General features: G+C 43.8%; 1 protein-coding gene across 4 annotated transcripts in view; it reads left to right on the top strand.

Moving 5' to 3' along the window:
* The first annotated feature begins 10386 nt into the window (after positions 1-10386).
* Positions 10387-24867, top strand: part of srek1 (splicing regulatory glutamine/lysine-rich protein 1) — a 68164-nt gene continuing 53683 nt past the window's right edge. For 3 of the 4 annotated variants that reach the window (XM_041185995.1, XM_041185997.1, XM_041185996.1), the window contains exon 1: positions 13638-13770. Coding sequence is in view for 1 of the 4 variants with exons in the window: in XM_041185994.1 (XP_041041928.1) it covers positions 10564-10679 (116 nt within the window). In the remaining 3 variants the exon portion in view is untranslated. Of the gene's footprint in view, positions 10680-13637; positions 13771-24867 lie in introns of those variants that run through there. The other variant, XM_041185994.1, reaches the window with a different exon arrangement.

Below are 24867 nucleotides of genomic sequence, written 5' to 3'. Positions count from 1 at the left end.
GACACAGTTTGAAAATAAGGGGTTTCCCATTTAAGACTGAGAAGGAATTTATTCTTTCAGAGGGTTGTTAGTCTTTGGAATTCTCTTCCACAGGCAGCAGGAAAGCTGCGTTATTCAAGGCTGAGTTAGACAGATTTTTCATTGACAAGGGTGTCAAGGGTTATGGGGACAGGCAGGAAAGTGGTGTAATGGCCACAATTAAGGTAATTTATATCAGCAGAGAAGAAGTACTGGAGAAACTCAAGGGATGAAAATCTGACAAATCCCTGGGACCTGGTGGTCTCCACCTGAGGGTTCCAGAAGAGAAAGCTGCAGAGATACTTGATGTTCTGGCTATGATTTTCCAAAATTCCCTAGATTCTGGAACAGACTAGCAGACTGGAAGTTGACGAATGTTACACCACTTTTCAAGAAAGGAGGGAGAGAGAAAACACCGAACCAAAGACCAGTTAGCCTAACATCAGTTGGGGAAAATGCTGGAATCTGTTATTAAGGAAGCCTTAATCATTTAGAAAAGCATAGTATGATTCGAATAAGTCAACATGGTATTACAAGAGAGAAATCCTGTTTGACAGATTTATTAGAATGTTTTGAAGATGTAATTATTAGGATAGCTAAAGGGGAACAAGTCTTGTTTGGAACCTGGATTTCCAAAAGGCATTCAATAAGGTGCCAGCCAAAAAGCTAACACGAGATAAGTGCTCATGGATTTGGGGGTAATATATTAATATGGATAGAGAATTGGTTAGTGGATAGGAAGCAAAGAGCAGGGATAAATGGAGGCATTTTCAAGTGTCTGGCTTGACTAGTGAAGTTCTGCAAGGATCAGTGCAGGGATCTCAACTATTTGCAATCTTTATTAATGACTTAGATGAAGAGACAGAGAGTAATGTAGCTAAGCTTGCTGACGATACAAAACTTGACGGCAATGCAAGTTCTGAGGATGGCACAAAGAGGCTGCAAAGAGCAGCCTCTGAGATAATGAGATCACCTCATATAGACTGGTTAAGTGAGTGGGCAACAGGATGGAGTATAATGTGAGAGAGTGTGAGGATATTCATTTTAGCTCTAAGAATAGAAAAGCAAAATATTTTTAAAAGGCATGAAACTTGTAAATGTTGATGCTCAGGGAGACTTTGGTGTACTTGCACAAGTTAGTATGCAGATACACCCTGCAATTAAAAAAGCAATTAGCGCGTTGGCCTTTACTGCAAGGGATTTAGAATACAAGAATAAAGAAATCTTGCTACAATTGTTTTGGGACTTTGGTGACACTACACCTATAGTTTTGGTCTCTATGTTTAAGGAAACATATACTTGCATTGGAGGCAGTACAGCAAAGGTTCACTAGATTGAGCCCTGGGATGAAAGGGCTGAGCAAATTGGGTCTATATTTTCTGGCGTTTAGAAGAATGAGAGGTGATCTCATTGAAACATTCAAGATTAAAAAGGGGCTTGACAGGGTAGATACTGAGAATTGTTTCCGCTGTCTGGCGAATCTAGAACAAGGGGGCGCAGTTTCAGAATAAGGGGCCGATCATTTAGGACTGAGATCTTCACTCAAAGGGTTGTGAATCTTTGGAATTCTCTACCCGAGAGTTGTGGATGTACCATCATTGAATACAGTTAAGGCTAAGATAGACAGCTTTTTGGTCTCTCATGGAATCAAGAGACATGCGAAGGGGGTGAGAAAGTGGAGTTGAAGCCCAAGATCAGCCATGACAATTTTTAATGATGAAGCACTCTCCCATGGGCCTTGTGATCTACTCCTCCTCCTATTTTTACTTTCTGATGCAGTGGCTCTGGCCACAATCTTCCAGTCCTTCTAGGATATCGGGGTCATGCCAGAAGACTGGAAGATTTCAAATGTTGCTCCTTATTTGGAAAAAATGAGAGAGGAATAAACCCGGCAACTACAGGCCAGTCGGCCTGAGATGGGAAAACTTTGAGAATAATCCGAAACGAATTGAATTGGAATTTGGAAAAGTAAGGACTAATAAATGAATGCTGTCGCAGATTTATTATAGGCAATACATGTTTAATTAATTTCATTGAACTCTTTGGTGTAATGAAGTAGGTTGAAGATGTGATCACAAAGCACCACATAATATGCTTATCAACAAAATTAAAACACGTGGGATTAAAGGGAAAGTGATATCTTAGATACAAAATTGGCTTGGAGACAAAGCAGAGAATAATAGTGAAAAGTTTTCCAGACTGGGGTGTGGCAAGGTCTTGATGGGTCGAATGGCTGTCTCCTGTATTGTGATCACTCTATGCAGTGGTGGATCCTTGGGATTGATATTCGGATCACTCTCTTTTTATTAAATTAATGACTTGGACTTATTTACATCCAGGGCATAATTTCAAAATTTGCAGGTGAAACTCTCAAATATAGTGAATAAGGAAATGATACAAACATACAAACAAGGAGCAGGAGTAGGCCATTCAGCCCCTCCGCCATTTAATAAGATCGTGGCTGACCTGATAGTAACAGGCTTCAGGAAGTTGGACAGAATGGTGAAATGGACAAACACACAGCAGCTACAACTTAATGTGGAGGAGTGGGTAGTGACACGTTATGTCCCGAATTTTTGCTCCCAGGTTAGGTGTGCAGAGATGTGACATTTCTTGGCTCCATTAACCCGACACAGGAAAAAGAGACCCTGAATTTGAAATGTTTGTTCTGGTATGATGGGAGGGCTGACTTGAAGTTGGGCCTGCTGCCCCCAAATGAATGCAGAGGTTGTTGGGTGCGGAGGTAGGCTGGGTGGAAGGCCTGTCTCTGTGCTCTTGCACTTTGTTGAATTTATTTTTAAAATGAACAAAACAAAAAAACAGCATCTATTTCTCTCAGCCCCTCACCCACCCTGTGTCCCATCCATTCTAACCTTTGCCACCTCATGCCTATCTAACCACCCCCATAGCCCTTCATTCTCTCCACCCATACCCCTCATATCAACAAGCCCCTGTACCAACCCACTATGGCGCCTCATACCTCCTATGCCAACCCAAGACCCCATTCACCCCCATGGGTCTTTATAATCTAACTTAGTGCCAATTCATGCCCCTTACAATTTGCCCTGACCCCCTCCATGTCAACTCACCCAGTATCCACCATGGACAAACCTCAGGAGCCATGCTGACGTAAAATAAGGATGTGGCTATTAATTACGTCTTTGTTCAAGAAAAAAACTCATTAAAAAACCATTGAAATCCGTTCAATTAATCTCTTAAAGAAAAAAATTCTATTCTATAACCACTTGGAGCTATCAATAAAACTGCTCATTTAACAGGCACCCCACTGCGATAATGTTAAGTTGTAAAATCAGTTATGCAGCACAAATGCTATAATGATAGCTCTCAGGCTTATGTCAACAGACAGAATGAAATATCAAGCACTGATTTTTTTTTTCAATTCCACACTTTAAATTTAAAACCCAGCAGAGATAAATCCCTTGACAGCTTGGATAGTTCTTTGATAGTTGGACAGTTCCAATAAACTTATGCACATTTTACACATAATCATGTCTACTTTTAACAATCCCAGGGGGCACCGTACCTCTCCCAAAGGGTGCCTAACTTTTTCCAAAGGGCACTTGACCTGCTCCAAACATGTCCCATGAACCGTGAACCAGGAATGCACTACTTAGAACACACGTCCACACACCTTTCCAACCACCACCACCGCACCACCCCCTGCAAGAAATGGTGAACACCAGTTTGGGGATGGGACTTCAGATTCAGGCCTCTGCTGAATTTTCACAAAGATGGAGACCCTCTGCGTGGAAATCCACGCCTTTGTTAGGAAGAATGAGGTAAGATAATATGAACTAAATGGTGCAATTTTAAAGGGGGTGCAGGCAGATAGAGACCTGGACACACAAACACACAGATCTTTGGTGGAGGGATAGGTTGAGAAGGCTGTTTTTAAAAAAAAAGAGAGATTCTTGACTTTATTAATAGAGGAACAGAGTACAACAGCAAGAAAGTTATGTTAAATGTTTGTAAAACACTGGTTAAAACACTCAGCTTAGGATACTCTGTCCCATTCTGGGCAACACACTTAAAGATGAATGCCAGGCTTTGCAGAAAGTGCAGAAGAAATTTATTAGAATGGGACCAGGGAAGAGGAACTTGCAATATGTGCAGAGACAAGTGTACTAGTATTGCTCCCCTTCGAGCAGAGATGGTTAAGAGCAGGTGTTCAAAACCCTTAACGGTTTGATTGAGTAAATAAGGAGAAACTGTTTCCAGTGGCAGAACGGTCAGTGAAGTGACCAGAGGGCACAAATTTAAGGCGATTGGTGAAAGTAGATTCTTTAATAACTCTCAAAATTAATTAGATAAATAATTGAAGAGAGAAATTTTACAAGGTTATCGGGAGAATGAGATGAACTGGATAGCATGACCAAAGAGCCACCCAGGCACGATGGGCCAAATGGCGGCCTCCTCTTCTGCATCACTCAATGTTTTATGATTAAAGGCACTATAAAGATGCCAGTAATTTTTGAGATAGGCACTTCTAGTTGAAGTGCTTCTATTGATTTGGTAGCTCCATTTTCTAATGTTTTTAGGAACAATTGAGGTTGTTGACAGCCAACCAGTTCCCTCAAAACAAAACCCTGTGATATTCCCGAAGGAGATAGACGGGGTCTAGGTTCCATTCTACATCTCCCAATAGTCCAGGGTATGAATGAATCTTAGCTATCTACATTATAACGTATATATTATTTAACATTTTATATTACATCAAAAATACCTTAATTTTTTTAATGCATCAATGCAATTTTAAAATTTGCACTTTCCAGCTCCTATCTGGGGATCTCACTCTCGCTCGGTGGAATTATGCCGAATTCCAAATTTGGAAGTTTGTAAGTTTGGAGTTATGTTAACCATCATTTTTCTGTGTATACAACTGATCATGGAAACCTGACTGAACCCAGTAGTTACCTCTATTTCCGGCAAGCACACAGCTGTTGTTTTTGCTTTCTTCAAACACGTTCAACAAGGAAATAGCTAGGTAAACCCTAAAGGTTGTTAGTGGTATTGTTCCATTTATTGCATTCAATCATTTGCTCAAAATGTACAAGTTACTATCTTCTGAAGCACTAGAATAACACTGGGAGTTCTGGATATTCTAGGGGTCTTGAGATTTTTGTTGCACGAACAACACAAAAACTTTAATTCATTCTCGCAAACTTTGCGGCTAAACAAGTGTCATGAACTGCTAGCTATGGCTCAGTTAGTAGCATGCTTGCATTGGAGTCAAGATTGTGGGTTTGAGTCCCACTCCAGGACTCGAACATAAAATCCAGGCTGGCATTCCAGTGCAGTACTGAGAGTGTACTGCACTATCACAGGGGCTATCTTTTTGAATGAGACATTAAATGGAAGCTCCGTCTCCATTACCCTGTCCCCCACAAAAGAGCTGCTGTGTTTCCTATAACAATGAATAGACTTCAAAAGTATTTCATTGGATGTAAAGCTTTGGCATTTCCTGTGGTTGTGAAAAGCGCTGTGTAAATGCAAGTTTTTGTTCTAAACAACGTCTTTAAAAAATAAACTCATTAAAAATAATTGTTGTTGAAAGCAACTTTTTATATAATGCTTTTAACAAAATGTCCCAAGGCACTTCACAGGAGCATTAAAAAACAGAATATGATACCCAGGCTACATAAGGAGATATTCGGTCGGATGACCAAAAGCTTGGTCAGAGGTAGGTTTTAAGGAGTGTTGTGAGGAGATCTGACACTGCTGTCCAACACTCCAGGTGCTGTGGGAGGACTATAACTCCCGGCATGCCTGGGGCTCCAGCACAAGCACAGAACACGGCAGTAAGACAGGACCTGCATTCTCAATTTCGGGTTCCCTTTGATGGTTGGGGAATTGGCATCAAAAGTTTGCTCACTTGACCCAGTTTACGGCACAAAACAAGGACCACATAACCTATGTATGGGATGAAAGTGAGCCCACGTGATAGTCCGGAGCTGAAAAGGTAGCAGGTGAAGTGCTGTCGTTAGCTCTCTGCAGCTGGGGTTTAGAGAAGCCCATGGGGAGCTTGAGCTTAGAGAAGCCCAGAAGCAGTTGTCAGCTCAGTGAAGCTGGGGCGAAGAGAGAGCTTGTGGTGAGCAGTGGTTATCTGGGATTGTGCAGGTGTTTAGCTGCTGGGGTATAAGGTGGTCAATCCAGTGGGACACAGCTTTAGATGACGTGATTTGAGTGGCTGTGAGGCGGGCAGTTGTAGATGCAGCCTGAGCTGGAATCCAGTTGCTTGACAACTCTTAGTAGGCAGAAGAAGCAAGAGGGCTTCCAGGCTGAGTTGGAGCTGCTGTTGAGAGTAATCAGTGGTATATCCTTGGAAATTTCAGCTCCTCTCTTTCCTCATGAGGAAGGGAGAGTTCTAAAGAGTTTTTGTGACTCTCAGTGATCACTGACATCTGGATGGGTTGCTGAAAAAAATCATGGGATTTGTTTTGGTTGTGTCTGCCATTTGTGATTTGAGTTTGACATGTTAATTTGTTAATTTGACATGTTTACCTCATGTCACTTCTGGATGTTAGAGTAGAAGAGAAATAGTATTGACAGTTTGCTTTGTTGACTCTTTGTAGTTTTATTCTCTTAGTAAATACATTGGATTTCAAATTCCTTCTACATTATGACAAAAGTTACTGATCCCTAACCAGATCGTAACATTCTCTTAAAGGAGGAAAGTGAGGTAGAAGGACAGAGAAATGTAGGGTGGATGTTCCAGAGCTTAGGGCCTAGGCAACTGAAAGTACAGCCATCAGTGGTGAAGTAATTAAAACAGGGGATTCACAAGAGGCCAGAATTAAATGAGCACAGGAGGGTTGTGTGGCTGGAAGAGATTAGAGAAATAGGGAGGGGCAAGGCCATGGATGGAATTGAAAATGTTAGGCTGTGAAGTTTAAAATCAAGATGTTGCTTGTCCGGGAGCCAATGTAAATCAGTGAGCATAGGAGTGACCGGTGAATTGGATTTGATGCAAGTTAGGACACAGGCAGCAGAGGTTTTGGGTGACCTCAAGTTTACAGAGGTTAAAATGTGGGAGCGGAGTGTGTTGGAATAGTCCAGTCTAGAGGCAACAAAGACAAGAATAAATATTTCACAGCAAATGAACTAAGGCAAGGATGAAGTCATGGGACTTGTAATCCAGGCTACAGGGGTTCAAATCCCACTATGGCAGCTGATGGAATTTAAATTCAGTTAATAAAATCTGGAATTGAAAGCTCGTCTCAATAATGGTGACCATGAAACTATCATCGCTTGTCATAAAAAAAAAAATCTGGTTCACTAATGTCCTTTAGGGAAGAAAATCTGCCATCCTATTCTGGCCTACATGTGACTCCAGACTTTCAGCAATGTGGTTGACTCTTAACTGCCTAGCAAGCTGCTCAGTCCAAGGGCAATTATGGATGGTTAACATACAGTGACCTTGCCAATGACCCCACATCCCATGACAGAATAAAGAGATGTAACAGAGGTGGAAATAGGTGTTCTTAGTGATGGCACAAATACGAGGTCGGAAGCTCTTCGAGGGAACAAATGCAACACTAAGGTTGTGAACAGACTGGCTAATCTCAGACTTCTGCCAGGGAAAAGGATGGACTGAGTAGCAATGGAATGTAGTGTGGAGCGGGAACCAAAAAACATGGCTTCAGTTTCCCAATATTTAATTGGAGGAAATTTTCGCTCATCTAATAGTGGATGTCAGATAAGCAATGTGATAATAGCAATAGTGGAGGGATTGAGAAGCAGTGGTGAGGTAGGGCTGAGTGTCATCAGCCTACATGTGGAAACGAACACTGTGCTTTATGATGTTGCTGAGGGGCAGCACGTAAATGAGAAATAGGAGGGGGTCAAGGATTGATCCTTGGGGTATATCAGAGGTAATGGTACAGTAGCAGAAAGAGAAGTCATTGCAAGTGATGTGATTAGATGGAAAAGAATGGAACCAGGCAAGATTAGTCCCACCCAACTGGACAACATTGGAGAGGCACTGGAGAAGGATGATGTGGTCAACCGCATCAAAGGCTGCAGTCAGATAGAGAAAAAAAGATGAAAAGTTTACCTTTGTCAGTCACATAGGATGTCATTTGTACATTTGATAACCATTTTGGTACTGTGGCAGGAGCAAAAACCCAATTGGAGCATGGAGTTCCAGGAAAAGTAGGTGTGGATTTGGGAGGTGACAACACATTTGAGGACTGGAGAGCAATGGGAGGCTGGAGATGAGGCAGTAGTTTGCAAGGACAGATGGGTCGAGGGTTGGTTTTTTTTTGAGGATAGGTCTCTGATGAGAAATTTAAAGGAGCTTAGAATCACCATTAGCAGGACATTGCATTGGCAAAACTACTGCAATATATTTTCCTCCTCATTAGACGATGGTTTGCACTTTGATGGTCAACTCCGTTTGGCATTACCTGATGTGGCTTGGGATTGCCGCTCTGCACTTTCTGTAGATGAAAGCAGTGGGCTAAGAAGGTGCAGGATTCGCTGGCTTCAGTTTTCTCTGAAAGGTCAACTCGGCTAGCCTGCTTTCAGTTTCTCCTCACTTTTTCCGATGCCACATATAACGTGCAAAACAAAAAGGTGGTGCTTGTAGTAAAATGAACCCACTCTATCAATCTCTGCTGGGGGTGTGTGAGAGAGAGAGAAGCGCGCTTGCACCAGTTTATGATCTGTGGAACTTGCGGCTGGGCTGAGGGAGCGGGTTGGACTACTGTCAATCAGTGGCTGGGTTGAGGGGGCGGGGTTGGACTATTGTCATAAAAGCAAAGAACTGCGGATGCTGGAAATCCAAAACAAAAATAGAAACAGAAATACCTGGAAAAACTCAGCAGGTCTGGCAGCATCAGCGGAGAAGAGCACAGTTGACGTTTCGAGTCCTCATGACCCTTCAACAGAACTAAGTAAAAATAGGAAAGGGGTGAAATATAAGCTGGTTTAAGGGTGGGGTGCTGGGGGGGGGATTGTTGGGACAAGAAGCCAGTAATAGGTGGAGATAACCAATAGATGTCACAGACAAAAGGACAAAGAGGTGTTGAAGGTGGTGATATTATCTAAAGGAATGTGCTAATTAAGAGTAGAAAGCAGGACAAACAAGGTACAGATAGCTCTAATGGGGGTGAGGTAGGGTGAAGGAATACTAAAAAGGCCAAAAGGTAGAGATAAAACAATGGGTGGAAATACATTTACAAATAATGGAAATAGGTGGGAAAAGAAAAATCTATATAAATTATTGGAAAAAACAAAAAGGAGGGGCAAGAGACGGAAAGGGGGTGGGGATGGGGATGGAGGAGAGAGTTCAAGATCTAAAATTGTTGAACTCAATATTCAGTCCGGAAGGCTGTAAAGTGCCGAGTCGGAAGATGAGGTGCTGTTCCTCCAATTTGCGTTGAACTTCACAGGAACAATGCAGCAAGCCAAGGACAGACATTTGGGCATGAGAGCAGGTTGGAGTGTTGAAATGGCAAGCGACAGGGAGGTCTGCAAAGTGGTCACCCAGTCTGCTTTTGGTCTCTCCAATGTAGAGGAAACCGCGCTGGGAGCAACGAATGCAGTAGACTAAGTTGAGGGAAGTGCAAGTGAAATGCTGCTTCATTTGAAAGGAGTGTTTGGGCCCTTGGACACTGAGGAGAGAGGAAGTGAAGGGGCAGGTGTTGCATCTTCTGCGGTTGCGTGGGAGGGGGTTGAGGAGTAGGGGGTGATGGAGGAGTGGACCAGGGTGTCATGGAGGAAACGATCCCTATGGAATGCCGCCGGGGGGGGGGGGGGTGAAGGGAAGATGTGTTTGATGGTGGCATCATGCTGGAGTTGGCGGAAATGGTGGAGGATGATCCTTTGAATGCGGAGGCCGGTGGGGTGATTAGTGAGGACAAGGGGGACCCTATCATGTTTCTGGGAGGGAAGAGAAGGCGTGAGGGTGGATGCGTGGGAGATGGGCCGGACACATTTGAGGGCCCTGTCAATCACCGTGGGTGGAAAACCTCGGTTAAGAAAGAAGGAGGATATGTCAGAGGAACTGTTTTTGAAAGTGGCATCATCAGAACAGATGCGATGGAGGAGAAGGAACTGAGAGAATGGGATGGAGTCCTTACAGGAAGCGGGGTGTGAGGAGCTGTAGTCGAGGTAGCTGTGGGAGTCAGTAGGCTTGTAATGAATATTGGTGGGCAGTCTATCACCAGAGATTGAGACAGAGAGGTCAAGGAAGGGAAGGACTACTGTCAATCAGCGGCTGGGTTGAGGGGGCGGGGTTGGACTACTGTCAATCAGCGGCTGGGTTGTGGGGGGCGGGGTTGGACTATTGTCAATCAGCGGCTGGGTTGAGGGGGGCGGGGTTGGACTACTGTCAATCACTGGCTGCGTTGCAAAGGCTGTTGGGAGACGGGCCTAGTGCGACGTTCGCGCAGCGGAGCGAGAGAGAAAGAAAGAAAAGCGATTAGATAGAGAAGGAACTGCTCGATCGCGTGTGAGAGAAAAAAAAAACACAGACTGACTCCCACAGAAACCGAGCACAGCCTCCCTCGGGGACCCTGCATCATGTCCACCTCTGTGGTCCAGGTCACTAACATCTCCCCGGTGGCCAGTAGCGAGCAGCTGACCACTCTCTTCAGCTTCCTGGGAGAGATCGACGAGTTCCGCGTCTTCCCTTCCGAGTAAGTGAACGAGCTGCAGCCGGTATGGCGAGGAAGGAGGCAGTTTGGGACGGACGGACTGGTCCGAGCGGCGGGCAATGCGCGCTCTCTCTCTCTCTCTCCCCCGCCCACCCACCCCCATCCCGGTCCCAGCGCTGCCGCCATTTTACGGCGAGCGTTGCGCAGCTTCTGCTGTTGGCGCCGAGCCCGCCCGGCAGCAGAGCTACAAGTCAGCCTGGTGGGGTAGGTCCGGCGGGCCTGGGTTTCCAGTACACGGGAGATCGCAGGTTCGGCTTGTCCATCCCATCCTGTCCCTCCCATCTCTGCCTAATCTCGCCCCCTTTCCAAGCTCCTGACCTTTACTAAAAATATAAAATCCCGGTGCCTCGCCGACTGAGTGCCAGTGATGCCCACTAGTACGGAAGGATATACCTGGGTCATCGTTTATTTTTCATGTTACTGAGTGATGGGGAACGTATACAACTTATGGGGTGAATGTTGCCCCTCTTCCAGGCAGGAACCAGGGCTGTGATTTGTGCCGCCTGTTTTACAGCCTAAATTGTTTCGGCATGCAAACGAAAATTAAGCGGTTTGTAAATCCGACAGCTTGTCCGCTACGGTCTGTTTTCCCCTCGCCGGTGAAAATTCACCCTGCTGTGCAAATGGTGTTCTGTTCAATCATGTCAAGTAAACCACTGTATTGATTTTAAAGTTGCCCACATTTCACTAGGGAACGTCGAATTAGAAGCGGGAGTGGGCCCTTATACCTTCTCTAGCCTGTTCTGCCAGTCAATAAGATGATAACTGTATCTTCACTTTAACAGAGTTAAAATGAATCAGTGAGATCACAAAATATTGTACATGCAATCAAAGGTTTTGTAGTTACAAAGAACAAAGTAAAGTACAGCACAGGAACAGGCCCTTCAGCCCTCCAAGCCTGCGCCGATCATATTGTCCGGGGTCCGTATCTCTCTATTCCCATCCTATTCATGTATTTGTCAAGCTGCCTCTTAAACACCACTATCGTACCTGCTTCCACCACCTCTGGCAGCGAATTCCAGACACTCACTACCCTCTGCGTAAAAGACTTGCCCCGCACATCTCCTCTATATTTTTCTCCTCTCATCTTAAATCTATGTCCCCAAGTAATTGACTCATCCACCCTGGGGAAAAAGCTTCTGACTGTCTACTCTGTCCATGCCAGTCATAATTTTGTAAACTTCTATCAAATTACCCTTCAATCTCTGTCGCTCTAGTGAGAACAATCCGAGTTTCTCCAACCCCTCCTCATAGGTAATAACCTCCAGACCAGGCAGCATCCTGGTAAACCTCCTCTGCACCCTCTCCAATGCCTCCATATCCTTCTGGTAATGTGGCGACCAGAATTGCACGCAATATTCCAAGTGTGGCCTAACCAAGGTTCTACAAATCTGCAGCATGACTTCCCAGCTTTTATATGCAATACCCCTGCCAATGAAGGCAGGCATGCCATATGCCTTCCTGACTACCTTATCCATCTGCGTTGCCACTTTCAGTGACCTTGGGCCATGCTATTTGGGCAATAACGGTGCTATCCGAATCATCAAGGATATGAGGTCCACCGAACCTCTGGATGCTGAACCATAGAATATGTAACTCTTTCGAGTCAAACACGTTTCCATCTGTTTCAGATGAAGTTACATTGTTTCATAGTTTGCCATTGTGAGATTTGAAATCTTGATCTTGGGGTTACAAACCCAGTACCATAACCACTTGGCTATTTAGGCCAAGCAAAACCGTTCTGATAATATGTAACTCTTTCGAGTACAAACCCGTTTCAGATGAAATTACATTTTTTCATAGTTTGCCATTGTGAGATTTGAACTCTTGATCTTGGTGGGAAGCTTTATGCATTTCAGCCCAGGAAGCAGTCTATGCCCGCATGCAGCTTGCCACCGAGGTGCCAGGCAGTGACCATTTCCAAAAGGAGGGATCCAGCTACCTACCCTTTTCCTTCAATGGCATTGCTGTTGAATTCCCCCACCATCAACATCCTCTGATCAAAAACAAAATCGGACCAGCCACATAAATACTGTAGCTGCAAGAATGGGTGAGGGGTTGCATATAGTGCAGTGAGTAACTCATCTCCTGACTGCCAAAGCCTAACCATCACTTATAAGCCACAAACCAGGAGTGTGTTGGGATGCTGTTCGCTTGCCTGGATGAGTGCAGCTTTAGCAACACACAAGGAGCTTGGCATCATTGACTTTTAAACATGCATTTCCTTGGTGTTTTACCATCTTCAAGTTACAGCGCAGCAACTCGCCAAGTCTTTTTTAGCAGCACCTTCCAAACCTGCAGCATCTCCCACCTAGAAGGGCAGAAGGCACAGGGAAACACCACAACCTACAGGTTCCCCTCCAAGGCACGTATCGTCCTGAGTTGGCAATATATCACCATTCCTTCATTATCAGACATTTGTGGATGGGGTATCAATCAAGTGGGCTGCTTTGTCCTGGATGGTGGTGAGATTCATGAGTATTGTTGGAGCTGCACTTATCCAGGCAAGTGGATAAAATATTCCATCACACTCCTGACTTGTGCCTTCTAGTTGGTGGACAGGCTTTGGGGAGTCAGGGGCTAAGTTACTCATCATAGGATTCCTAGCCTCTGACCTGCTCTTGTAGCCACAATATTTATATGGCTAGTCCAGTTCAGTTTCTGGTCAGTGGTAACCCCCAGGATGTTGATAGTTGGGGATTCAGCGATGGTAATTCCATTGAACATCAAGGGGTGATGGTTAGATTCTCTCTTGTTGGAGATGGTCATTGCCCGCCACTTGCATGGCATGAATGTTACTTAGCACTTGTTAGCCCAAGCCTGAATATTGTCCAGGTCTTGCTGCATTTGGACATGGACTGCTTCAATATCTGAGGAGTTGCGAATGGTGCTGAACATTGTATAATCATCAGCGAACATCCCCACTTCTGACCTTATGATGGAAGGAAAAATTATTGATGAAGCAGCTGAAGATGGTTGGGCCTAGGGCACTACCCTGAGGAACTCCTGCAGTGATGTCCTGGAACTGAGATGATCGACCTCCAGTGACCGCAATCATCTTCCTTCGTGCTAGGTATGACTCCAACCAGTGGAGAGTTTTCCCCCAATACGCATTGACTCCAGTTTTGCTAGGGCTCCTTGATGCTACAATCAGTCAAATGCTCCGTTGATGTCACTCTCACCTCACTTGAATCAATTCCAGTGTGTTTTATGCTGTATTTTTGAAAATAAATACCTAGATGTATTTAAGTAGGTTTCTAAAATATCTCTGTTTCTGTTAGGGTGTTGGTTACAGATTGGTATGCCTTAAAGAAGTCTCTGTAGTCTTCTGTAGGTTAATTGTAAGTCTTTATTAACTGCTGGAACTATTTACACATGTACAGTAATGGGAACAAGCTAGGAGCTGTCTCCATGCTTAGGTCTATACACGCCTCTGCTCAACACCACATCCTGGGTCTAGGTCATGTGCCATCTTAATCACTCTGTGGGTGGTACTGTACTCAGTCGCACATTAACCCAAAAGTGCTAGACTCTTATACTGCACCTCCCCCCAGTCGTTATCCAATGTATTTGGAGTTGTACTAGTTTACTTCATGTCTTACATTGTTATCGCTGCCATACATACATTTACGTTGTTACTGCATTATGACTACTTCCATCTCTTCCCTTCAAGTCCTTGAATTTAACACTTCAGGTTGTCTGGAGGCCTTAGCCCTTCCATATCTCGTTCACATTTTGTCAGAGGAGTGGTAGGCTCTGTCGTTGCTGGTACTTCCTGTTGGCCTGGAGGTTGAGCTGGCATCTGGATATGCTTTCATTCTTTTCTTCCATTCCATCATGTTGAACCATATTCAGTTGGTCCGGCTGTTGCGTTGATCGGTGATTGTTGTTACTCTAACTCATTTCTTGCAGGGTGGACGAATATTGTGTTCATTTCCTTGTTGCTTCTTACGCTTTTTCCATCGTCACGTGGGTCATCTTGATGTCCTCTCTGGCCGAGGAAGAGCGTTCCTGCGGTGAGAAAGAGTTTTAGTGGCATGATCACCTCGTTGGTTGTGGATGATTGCTTCCAGGTTCCAGCATCTCTTGTGGCTTTGGCATGCCGGCTGGGTGTTGCGGCATATGCACAATATTGCAGTATTAATTTACTGTCCTGTCTTCGGGGCTGGAGGTAGAGGCTTTATGGACTGCTGATCACTCTCTTTCACCTCTTCCACTGGAGGCGTCATGGTTGCCTCCAGGGTGGCTGGCTGGCTGGTCTGTCCTTTGAGGGTTTTTCAGAACCTGTAACAAGAATGGACAAGCTTGCTCCACAACTTCTCTGGTAAGTTGAATTGTTTTTATTTGAGTTGCCTTTGGAACTCTAATATAAGTTTGACAACTGCAGTTGGGCATTCAGTTCTTCCCAGAATGTTGCCTGGTCACTGACTGCTGTTTAGAAATCTTCAGTTCATTCGTTAAATCCTCAATATGTTTCTTAGAATTCCCCTTATCTACTTGCAAAGTTTGAATTTGCTATTCCATGCAACGCATCTTGTCCATCATGTTGTTCAGGTTAGATTGGAGTTCAACAAATTCATTGGTTTTGGTTATTAATTCTGCATTCAAGGAACTGGTCTGATTCTTCAGCAATTCCTTCTCCTGTTCCAGGCATTTTTCGCAATGTTTACTAGAGACATCTGATGTTTGAAATTCATCAAGTTTTAATTGAAGATCTATCTTTGTTGAATTTGTTTGTACAAGTTCATCATTTTAGCACTTCCAAGTCCTCTTTCAGGTGTCCTACTTCCTGTGAGTGACACTCCAGCATTCTCATCAGTTCCTATATGAAAGTTGATTCTCTACACTGAACAGTTGTTCCTTGGCAGAGTATAATTCCTCTGTGCTATCCTTCAAGCTCACATTCTGTTATGGCACTTCTGCCAATTGGTTTTGGGATACCTCACACTCTATTGTGAGAATTTCTACCTTTGTTTGCCATTCCATGTTCTTGATTTTCATCTCTTCGTATATCTTGTTGGAAATGTAATTTTTCCAAGGTTCACTCCAAATGTGCAATTGTTCTCTTAAGTGCTGCAGTCTCTTTCTTTGAGGAGAGGTGGTGGCATAGTGGTATTGTCACTGGACTGTTAATCCAGAGACCCAGGGTGATGCTCTGGGGACCTGGGTTCGAATCCCACCACGGCAGATGTTGGAATTTGAATTCAATTTTTAAAAATCTGGAATTAAACTCCGGTGATAACCATGAAACCATTGCTGATAGTCGTAAAAACCCATCTGGCTCACCAGTGTCCTTTAGGGAAGGAAATCTGCTGTCCATACCTGGTCTGGCCTACATGTGACTCCAGACCCACAGCAATATGGCTGACTCTTAAAATGCCTCCTGAACAGGGCATTTAGGGATGGGCAATAAATGCTGGCCTAGTCAGCGACGTCCACATCCCACGAATGAATAAAATAAAACCCTTCCTCCCGGAATATAGAATGCCTTTGGGGCAGCTGTAAGATTCCCTGTCTCTATGGCACCCTCGTGGTTTGTTTGGGCACTGTCTTTTCCGTTTCATCACTTTGCTGGGGGTTTCTAGGCCTAGTTTTAAACTCTGCACACTCCTCAAATTGAAGATTGAAGTATTTGTCAAAGGCTGTTAATAGTTCCTCAAGGCTGATTGAGTATTCATCAATGCCATGTATTAGGATTACATGTTCTGTAAGTTCACAAAGCAATATAACAAAGTATTAATCTGGATGACTTCTGAATTTTTACTGAGACCTCATATACTCCAGTAATTTAAAAATTATTTTCTCAACGATGCCACGTTTCTTGTTGGGTTTGGCACTTGCATAAGTGCAAACTGATCTGGTAAGGTGGAATTTTGATCCATGGTCATTTTTCTTCTGCAGTTACAGCTTTAAATGTTGTCTCCCTTGTAAGAGTGGCTGAGCGGTAACCATTTTGCTCTGCAGCACCTTCAAACTAATAGTCTTGGTCAGCGATTTGCTCCTCTAAGTTGTTGGACTCGATTTGAAAGCTTTCTTTTTTCCCTGCCAGCAGTTTTTAAAATTTTCTGTGGAGCTTTTTCTAGATTTCAGGATGGCGTTGCTCCCTCAGGCGCAGGATGTCCTGCGCTTGCCAGTTTTGGCAGGCTCCGCACAGTAGCACTGGAGCTCTTCTTGTAAAAAAAAATGTAACAATGGCTGCCTAGATTGGCTGCTTGCAGATGACTTTTGTTCACCGGTTTACTTCAGAAACTATTGAGTCATATGAACTGAAAATTCTGCTTGTTTTTCACTGAACTAGACAGTCGTGATGTTCCGGCAATACGTAATTAATTCTTTCTCTTTTCAGTCGGACACCACATTTTCAGGCTCTGACTCAGGTTTTAGCGATGGGTTTCTTTCAAATGGCACTTATGACACAAACAAAAACAAAAAATGCTGGAAAATCTCAGCAGGTCTGTCAGCATCTGGCGAGAAAGACAGAGTTAACGTTTTGAGCCCGTATGACTCTTCTTCAGAGCTAAAGGGAAGTAGAAATGTGGTGAAATATGTACTGTTTGGGGGGGGGTAGAACAGGTGAAGCTGTATAGAAGGCAAACGATAGGTGGAGGCAAAGGAGAGATTGCAAAAGATGTCATAAACAAATGGTTGTTAATAGTGATGGTACTGGCTTAAGGAGGTGCAAATGGTGACATTAAAAGTGGAAAGCAGAATGTGATGATGTCTGGACCAGGGTAAGCACTCTGGAAAGTGACAGATGGCCTTAGTGTGGGTGGGGTGGGGGAGGGGACGGTGGTGAGAAAAAGATCGAAAATATGCTAAAAGATGGGGATAAAACAATGAATAAAAATGGAAATAAATTTTAAAAATAACAATAATAAAAATAAATGGGAGAAAAATAAAAAAGTAAAAAATAAAAATGAATATAGAAAAAAGTGGATCAAAAAGAGGGTGGGGATGGAGAGACAGTTCATGGTCTGAAGTTGTTGAACTCAGTGTCAAGCCCGGAAGGCTGTGAAATGCCTAATCGGAAGATGAGGTGCTGTACCTCCAGTTTGCGATGAGCTTCACTGGAACATTGCAGCAGGCCAAGGACAGACATGTGGACAAGAGAGCAGGATGGTGTGTTGAAATGGCAAGCAACAGGAAGGTCTGCATCATGTTTGCGGACAGACCAAAGGTGTTCCGCAAAGCGGTCACCCAACCTGTGTTTGGTCTCTCCAATGTAGAGGAGACCGTATAGGGAGCAGTGAATGCAGTAGACCAAATTGAGGGAAGTGCAAGTGAAATGCTGCTTCACTTGAAAGGAATGTTTGGGCCTTTGGACGGTGAGGAGGGGGGAAGTAAAGGGGCAGGTGTTGCACCTTCTGCGATTGCATGGGAAGCTGCCGTGGGAGGGGGTTGAGGTGTAGGGAGTGATGCAGGAGTGGAGCAGGTTGTCCCGGAGGGAACTATCCCTACGGAATGCCAACGCGGCCGGGGGGGGGGGGGGGGGGGGGGGGGGGGGGGGGCTGGTGGTGAAGGGAAGATGTGTTTGATGGTGGCATCATGCTGGAGTTGGTGGAAATGGTGGAGGATGATCCTTTGAATGCGGAGGCTGGTAGGGTGAAAAGTGAGGACAAGGGGACCCTATCATTGTCCTGGGAGGGAGAGGAAGGTTTGAGGGCTGAGGCATGGGAGATGGGTCAGATACAGTTGAGGGCCCTGTCAACCACCGTGGGTGGAAACCTCGGGTAAGGATGAAGGAAGACATGTTAGAAGCACCGTTTTGGAAAGTGGTATTATCGAAACAGATGCGATGGAGGTGAAGGAACTGAGAGAATGAGATAGAGTTCTTACAGGAAGCAGGGTGTAAGGAGCTGTAGCCAAGGTAGCTGTGGGAGTCGGTGGGCTTGTAATGAATGTTGGTGGATAGCCCATCACCAGAAATTGAGACAGGTCTAGGGAAGGGAAGTATTGGAGATGGACCATATGAAAGTGATGGAGGGGTGGAAATTGGAAGCAGACAACCCTTTGACATTTTGTTTATGATATCTTTTGCAATCTCTCCTTTGCCTTCACCTATCACTGGCCTTCCATCCAGCTTCACCTGTTCCACCATCCTTAAATAGTATATATTTCACCACATTTCTACTTCCCTTTAGCTCTGAAGAAGTCATACGGACTCAAAACGTTAACTCTGTCTTTCCACAGATGCTGTCAGTCCTGCTGAATTTTTGTTCCAGATTTCTAGCATCCACAGTATTTTGCCTTTAACCTGTGACACTGAATTACTTAAAGGAGTTCTGAGGACTTGCTATAGCCTAGAATTTTAAAAGATTTTAGCTTATGCTTGCAGGTTCTGTCAACTCTGCACTCTGAAGCTGGATTTCCAAAGGAGATTCAGTGAAGTCTTCTACTGCAGTAACGAATTTTAAATCTTTGCCTTCAGCTTCCAGTTCTTTTCTCTGGAGCATTTTCTGGCGATTTTTCCTCTGTGCCTCTGCTTCTTTTCAGGTCAGAATGCTTTGTTGAATTTTTCTCAGTCTTCATTTTGGTTTGTCTCTGCATTTTAGCAAGTTTCTGGGTTTTGAATCCTATTTCTGCCACCATGTTGGGAGAGTGTTGGCTACAGATCAGTATGCCTTTTTTTAAAAAAAGGCTCTGTAGTCTCCTGTAGGTTAAGTGTAAATCTTTAAGTACTGGGACTATTTATACATGTACATAGAGCTGTCTCCATGCTTAGGTCTATACACTCCTCTGCTCAACACTACACTGGGCCTGGGTCATGTGTCTTCATGCATCACTGTATATCATAAATACACTGTCAATGCCAGCCATACCTCGCCAACAGCTCTCTTGACCTCTCCACCGCCTCTGTGCTGCAACGCTGGTTGTCCATTGTCCAATACTAGATGAGCAGAAATTTCCTCCAGTTAAGCATTGAGATGACCAAAGCCATTGCCTTTGGCTCCCACCATAAACGCTATTCCCTAGTCATCAATTCCCTGGCACTGTGAGATGAACCAGACTGTTCACAACCTTTGTGTTCTACTTGACTCTGAGCTGAGCTTTTAGCCTTATTTCCCCTCCATCACCAAGTCCACCTACTTCCATGTCTAATATTATCTGTGTCCACCCGCCTCAGTCTCTTTGCTGTTAAAATTGAGGCTTTGTTACCTCCAGATCAACAATTCCAATTCTCTCCAAGCTAGCCTCCCACTTACCATCCTCCAGAAACTTCATTTCATTGAAAATTATTCTGCCCATTTGTAACTTCTTCGCACATCACCCTTGTGCTCACTGACCTACGTTGTTCTTGGTCCATCAAAGCAACAAGTTTGCAATGCTCATCCTCATGTTCAAATCCCTATATAATATTGTCCCTCCCTATTTCTCTAATCTGAAACTCTTCGAACCTCCAAGAACTCTGTGGTCATCCATTTCTGGCCTCCTCTGATTTCCTTCCCCCCACCTTTGTTGGCCATGAATTCAGCTGCATAGACCTAAGCTTTTGAAGTCTTACCGAAACCTCTCTCCTCTGTTAAGAATCTTTTGAAAACTAGCTCTTGGTTCAAGCTTTGGATCATTTGCCCTAAGGTCTCCTTTGGCTTGGTGTGAATTTTGATCTGATTATGCTTCTGTGAAGCTCCTTGGGATGTTTTACTATGTTATGGGCAATATATACCTGAAAATTGTTGTGAAATATATCAGCTAAGTTTTGCACCTTGTTTGTAGATTTGAGAAATAACAACAACTTGTGTTTACAAGCTAAAATGGTCCTGTTAGAAAGAAGTTAGGTTGGGAATTCTTTTCTTAATTGTCTTTACTATTTTCCTATATATTTTATCTTGAATATTTTATTCTTTTTTTCATCAGTTAAACTTTGGTATTTCATTTACATTTTTATATTTATTATTTTAAAGCTTATTATTTTTGTCTCTTCGTCTTTTCCCTCTGATTTTCCTTTCTCCTTTGGGTTTTTTCAAATCTCTATTTTTTGATGCTTATCAGAGGAAAGGTTAACTAAAATAATTACTGACCAAAAATAATTATTACAAGAAAGCTTAACTTAATTGAAATAGCTAGGTCAACAAGAGTGGGACGCATTAAGCATAATTTTGGGGGGTATTTTCCTGGTCAGCCAAATTGGCAGAAACCTGTGCATAAACAGGGTTTCCTCAATCTTCTACTAAACATCCAATAACTGACGGAAAGAACGTACTGAGGAAATTCCCAGTGAGAAAAAATAAAGGAAATAAGCTATGTTGAAATTGCACAAAATGCAGTGTCTTCTATTGTTATTTGCAGTTTGGATGTATGGTAACAATGTGTAGATCTTCTCATCTTGACCTAATGGAAGTACCTTTCGATTTCATTGAGGTGGTACTTGGCCCACCCCACCCCACCCCTCCCAACCTCACAAAAAATCATTTTTTTCCTGAATAGCTTTTGATTGGTGATGCAGATTCATTTTACCATCATTAGAGTCATGGGGTGAAATTTAAAGTTGCCCTTTGGAAGTGGGGTTGGAGGATTGTGGGAGTGGAGCATCAGGAGGGAAAGTAAAAGGTGGAGTGCCCTTTACCATCCAAATACCCTGGAATTCTCTCAGCAGCTGGGAGGGTGGAGGATGGCATTCCTGGACCTAGGTAGCCAATTAAAGTCACTTAAGGGTCTCTTCCCACTGCCACTGGCATTCTGTGGCCTATCAGTCACTCTGTGGCCCACCAAGGGATTCCCCTGCAGAAACACCCAGCTGACTTCAGCAATTACCCCCCCTCCCACCCCACCCTCAATTCACCACAGCCTGCCCAGTGGCACCGTTCCCACTCACCTTGGTTCTAGTTTGTTGTCCATGTTGCTATTGTGGCTGGGTTGCCACGTTCCTGGTGTTACTCCAAGGGCCTGAAGAGCTGGTGGCCTGCTGTCACAGGAGGAGGCCTTTTGACCCATTGAGGCCATGTCGGCTTTCTGTCAAGCAGTCCAGTCAGGCCCATTGCCTGCTGTATCCCTGTATCTCTGCAAGCTTATTTCCCATCCAATGTCCTTTTGAAAACATTCATTGTCTCTGCTGCACAGGCAACAAGTTCTAGGTTATTGCCACTAGCTTTTGCCACTAGCTTTGTAAAAAAAAAAGTTCTTCCTCACATTGCCCCTGAATCTGTTGCCCCAAATCTTAAATATTTATCCCCAAGTCCTTGTACCATCTACTAATGGGAACAGCTTTTCTTTGTCTGTTTCATTTAAACTTGCCTTAATCTTGGCCACTTCTGTCAAATCTCCCCTCAGTCTCTTTTGTTTTTCCAACCTAACCCAGTAGCTAAAATTCCTCATCCCTGGAACTATTCTGATAAATCTCCTCTGCTGCCCCCCTGAAGCGCCCTCACATCCTTCCTAAAGTGTGGTGACAGAACAGAACACACTGCTGTAATTGGGGCCTAACCAAAGCTTTATAAAAGTTCAGTATAACTTCCCTGCATTTTTACTCGCACTATTCACACAATTTTATGTTTGTTAGGATAAGATAGGCAATAGAGAGTAATGGTTAATGGGTATTTTTCAGGCTGGAGGAAGGTTTGTAGCGGAGTTCCCCAGGGGCTGGCATTGGGACCCATGCTTTTCCTGATGTATATAAATGACCTAGATCTTGTTGTGCAGGGGACAATTTCAAAGTTTGCGGACAATACAAAATTTGGGAGAATTGTAAATTGTGAGGAGGACAGTGTAGAACTTCAAAAGGACACTGACACATTGGTGAAGCGGGCAGATAGGTGGCAGTTGAAGTTTAATACGGAGAAGTGTGAGGTGATACACTTGGGTACCAAGAACATGGAGAGACAGTATAAAATAAAGGATACTATTCTAAAGGGTGTGCAAGAGTAGAGAGACCTGGGTGTATCTGTACATTAGTCATTAAAGGTGGCAGGATAGGTCGGGAAAGCTGTTTCTAAAGCACACAGTATTCTAGGCTTCATTAATAGGGTCATAGAGTACAAGAGCAGGGAGATTATGATTAACTTAGATAAGACACTGGTTAGACCTCAACTGGAGTATTGTGTTCGCTTCTGGGTGCCACACTATAGGAAGGATGTTAACACAATGGAGAGAGTGCAAAACAGGTTTGCGAGAATGGTTCCAGGGATGAGACACTTCAGTTATGAGGAAAGATTGGAGAAGTTAGGACTGTTTTCCTTGGTGAGGAGAAGGTTAAGAGAAGACTTGATTGAAGTTTTCAAACTCATGAGGGGTTTGGTCAGAATAGATATGGAGAAACTGTTCTCGCTCATAAATTGAGAACCGAGATGGTACGGTTTCAAGTATTTTGCAGAAGAAGCAAATGCGAGGTGAAAAAAAGCTTTTTCACACAGCGAGTAGTTAGTGTTTGGAATGCACTGCCTGGCATTGTGGTGGAAGCAGGGTCAATTGAGGCATTCAAGAGGACATTGGATGATTATTTAAATAGAATCAATGTGCAGGGTTACGGGGGAAAGGCAGGAGATTGGCACTAAGTTAAAATGTTCAGAGAGCAGGTGCTGACACGATGGGCTAAATGGCTTCCACCTTCACCATAACAATTCTATGGGCAGAATTTTTCTCTCGTCAGGCAGGCGTGCACCTGACCCAAATGAGAGTAAAATAGTGCATGATCTTTCCCTCAGCGGGCACGTGTGAAAGGCAGCAGCGCACCTGCTGACAATTAAGAGGCCTATTAAGGCCCTTAATTAAGTCGGATGTTTCACTGCCTGTTTGATTGGTGGGCGGGCAAATAGGCCAAGCGGCCTTTGCATTTTTTGCGAAACCTCATCCACAGGCGGGATTCGACAAGTGATTTTTTTTAAAAAAAAATTTTTTAACTTATTTTTAACATGTCCCTGCACGTGTGACGAGTCACATAAGGGGACATGTTTTTAACATTCTTAAATTCTTCATTTATGTTTTTAAAATTCTTCAGCCCCCTGAGGGAGCTCTGTGCCTTCAGGGAACTTTCAGTGTGCATGCGCGCCTGCACAAACTTCCACCCTTGCCTTCCTCCCGCTCCCACCCGGGTAGTGCTGAGCGTTTCAGCCAGCATGAAATTGTGGCTCGGTTTTGCGACCATTCCTGGCCCCCCCGCCCGCTGCACCCGCCCAACAAGATAAAAATCCTGCCCTATGATTCTGTTAATACATGAGAATTTCTTGCATAAGGTTTCATAACTATGTGACTTGAAGTGAAATTTTGGGACCTAAATAAAATTGGAGTGACATACAATTAAGAGTAATGTAGATAGCTAAAAGATTACTGGCTAGAGTTTCTAAGGTTTGCAATTTCTGAGATAGTATGAAAAGTGGGAACTGGCATGCACTGTCTAGGCTCATGTGGGATTGCTGCTTAAATGAAGTAAAGAGGACTGCCACCATCCACGGAAAAATATTGTAGCTTGAGTCATTGGTTTCAGGAGAAGAGGGCTCAGGTATTTTGAAATGGGAGAGGAAGGACAACTGGGTGACCCTGAGTCAAACATTGGTGTTTTGCCTTTGGGGTTTAGACTCAAAGTTTTGACTACTGGCTGCAAAAGCGCTACATGAAATAAGTTCAGGCAATTCCATAGAATCATAGAATGGTATAACACAAAGAGGCCATTCGGCCCATCAGGTCTGTGCCTTCTATTTTGAAGTTCAATCCAGTTAGTCATAGAGGCTCCCCATATTCTTCCAATTTTTTCTCCTTTGCATTTGAAGGATATTATTGAATCTGTTGCCACCACCCAATCAGGCAATGTGTTCCAAATCGTAACCACATATTCATTTTTTTAAAAAGTTTTTCCTCATGTCGCATCCCTAACTTTTCCGAACCACTTTAAATCTGGTTTGCAAGTCTTCAGCCATTTGAAACTATTTTTCTTTAATTATCTAAACCCTTCATGATTTTATACACATCTATTGAATCTCTTCTCAGCCCTCCTCATTTAAGGAACAAGTAAGTCCAGCTCCTGTAGTCTTTCTATGTACCTATAATTTAATTTCCACAGTTAAATGTATGGCCCTGGTTAGTGAAGTACTACTTACTTACAAATTTCTTCAGAACTCTGAATTTAAGGTTGTTTTTTAAAGACTGACATATTTAATATGGCTTAAGTAGCATGCTACTGAAGCTGACAAAACAACTGTGTGAATACCCCAACATTTTCTCCAGCCATATGTCTCAGTGC

The sequence above is a fragment of the Carcharodon carcharias genome, chromosome 4 (assembly GCF_017639515.1).
Source record: "Carcharodon carcharias isolate sCarCar2 chromosome 4, sCarCar2.pri, whole genome shotgun sequence".
NCBI lineage: Eukaryota > Metazoa > Chordata > Chondrichthyes > Lamniformes > Lamnidae > Carcharodon > Carcharodon carcharias.
This window is presented reverse-complemented; position numbering and strand designations above follow the sequence as displayed.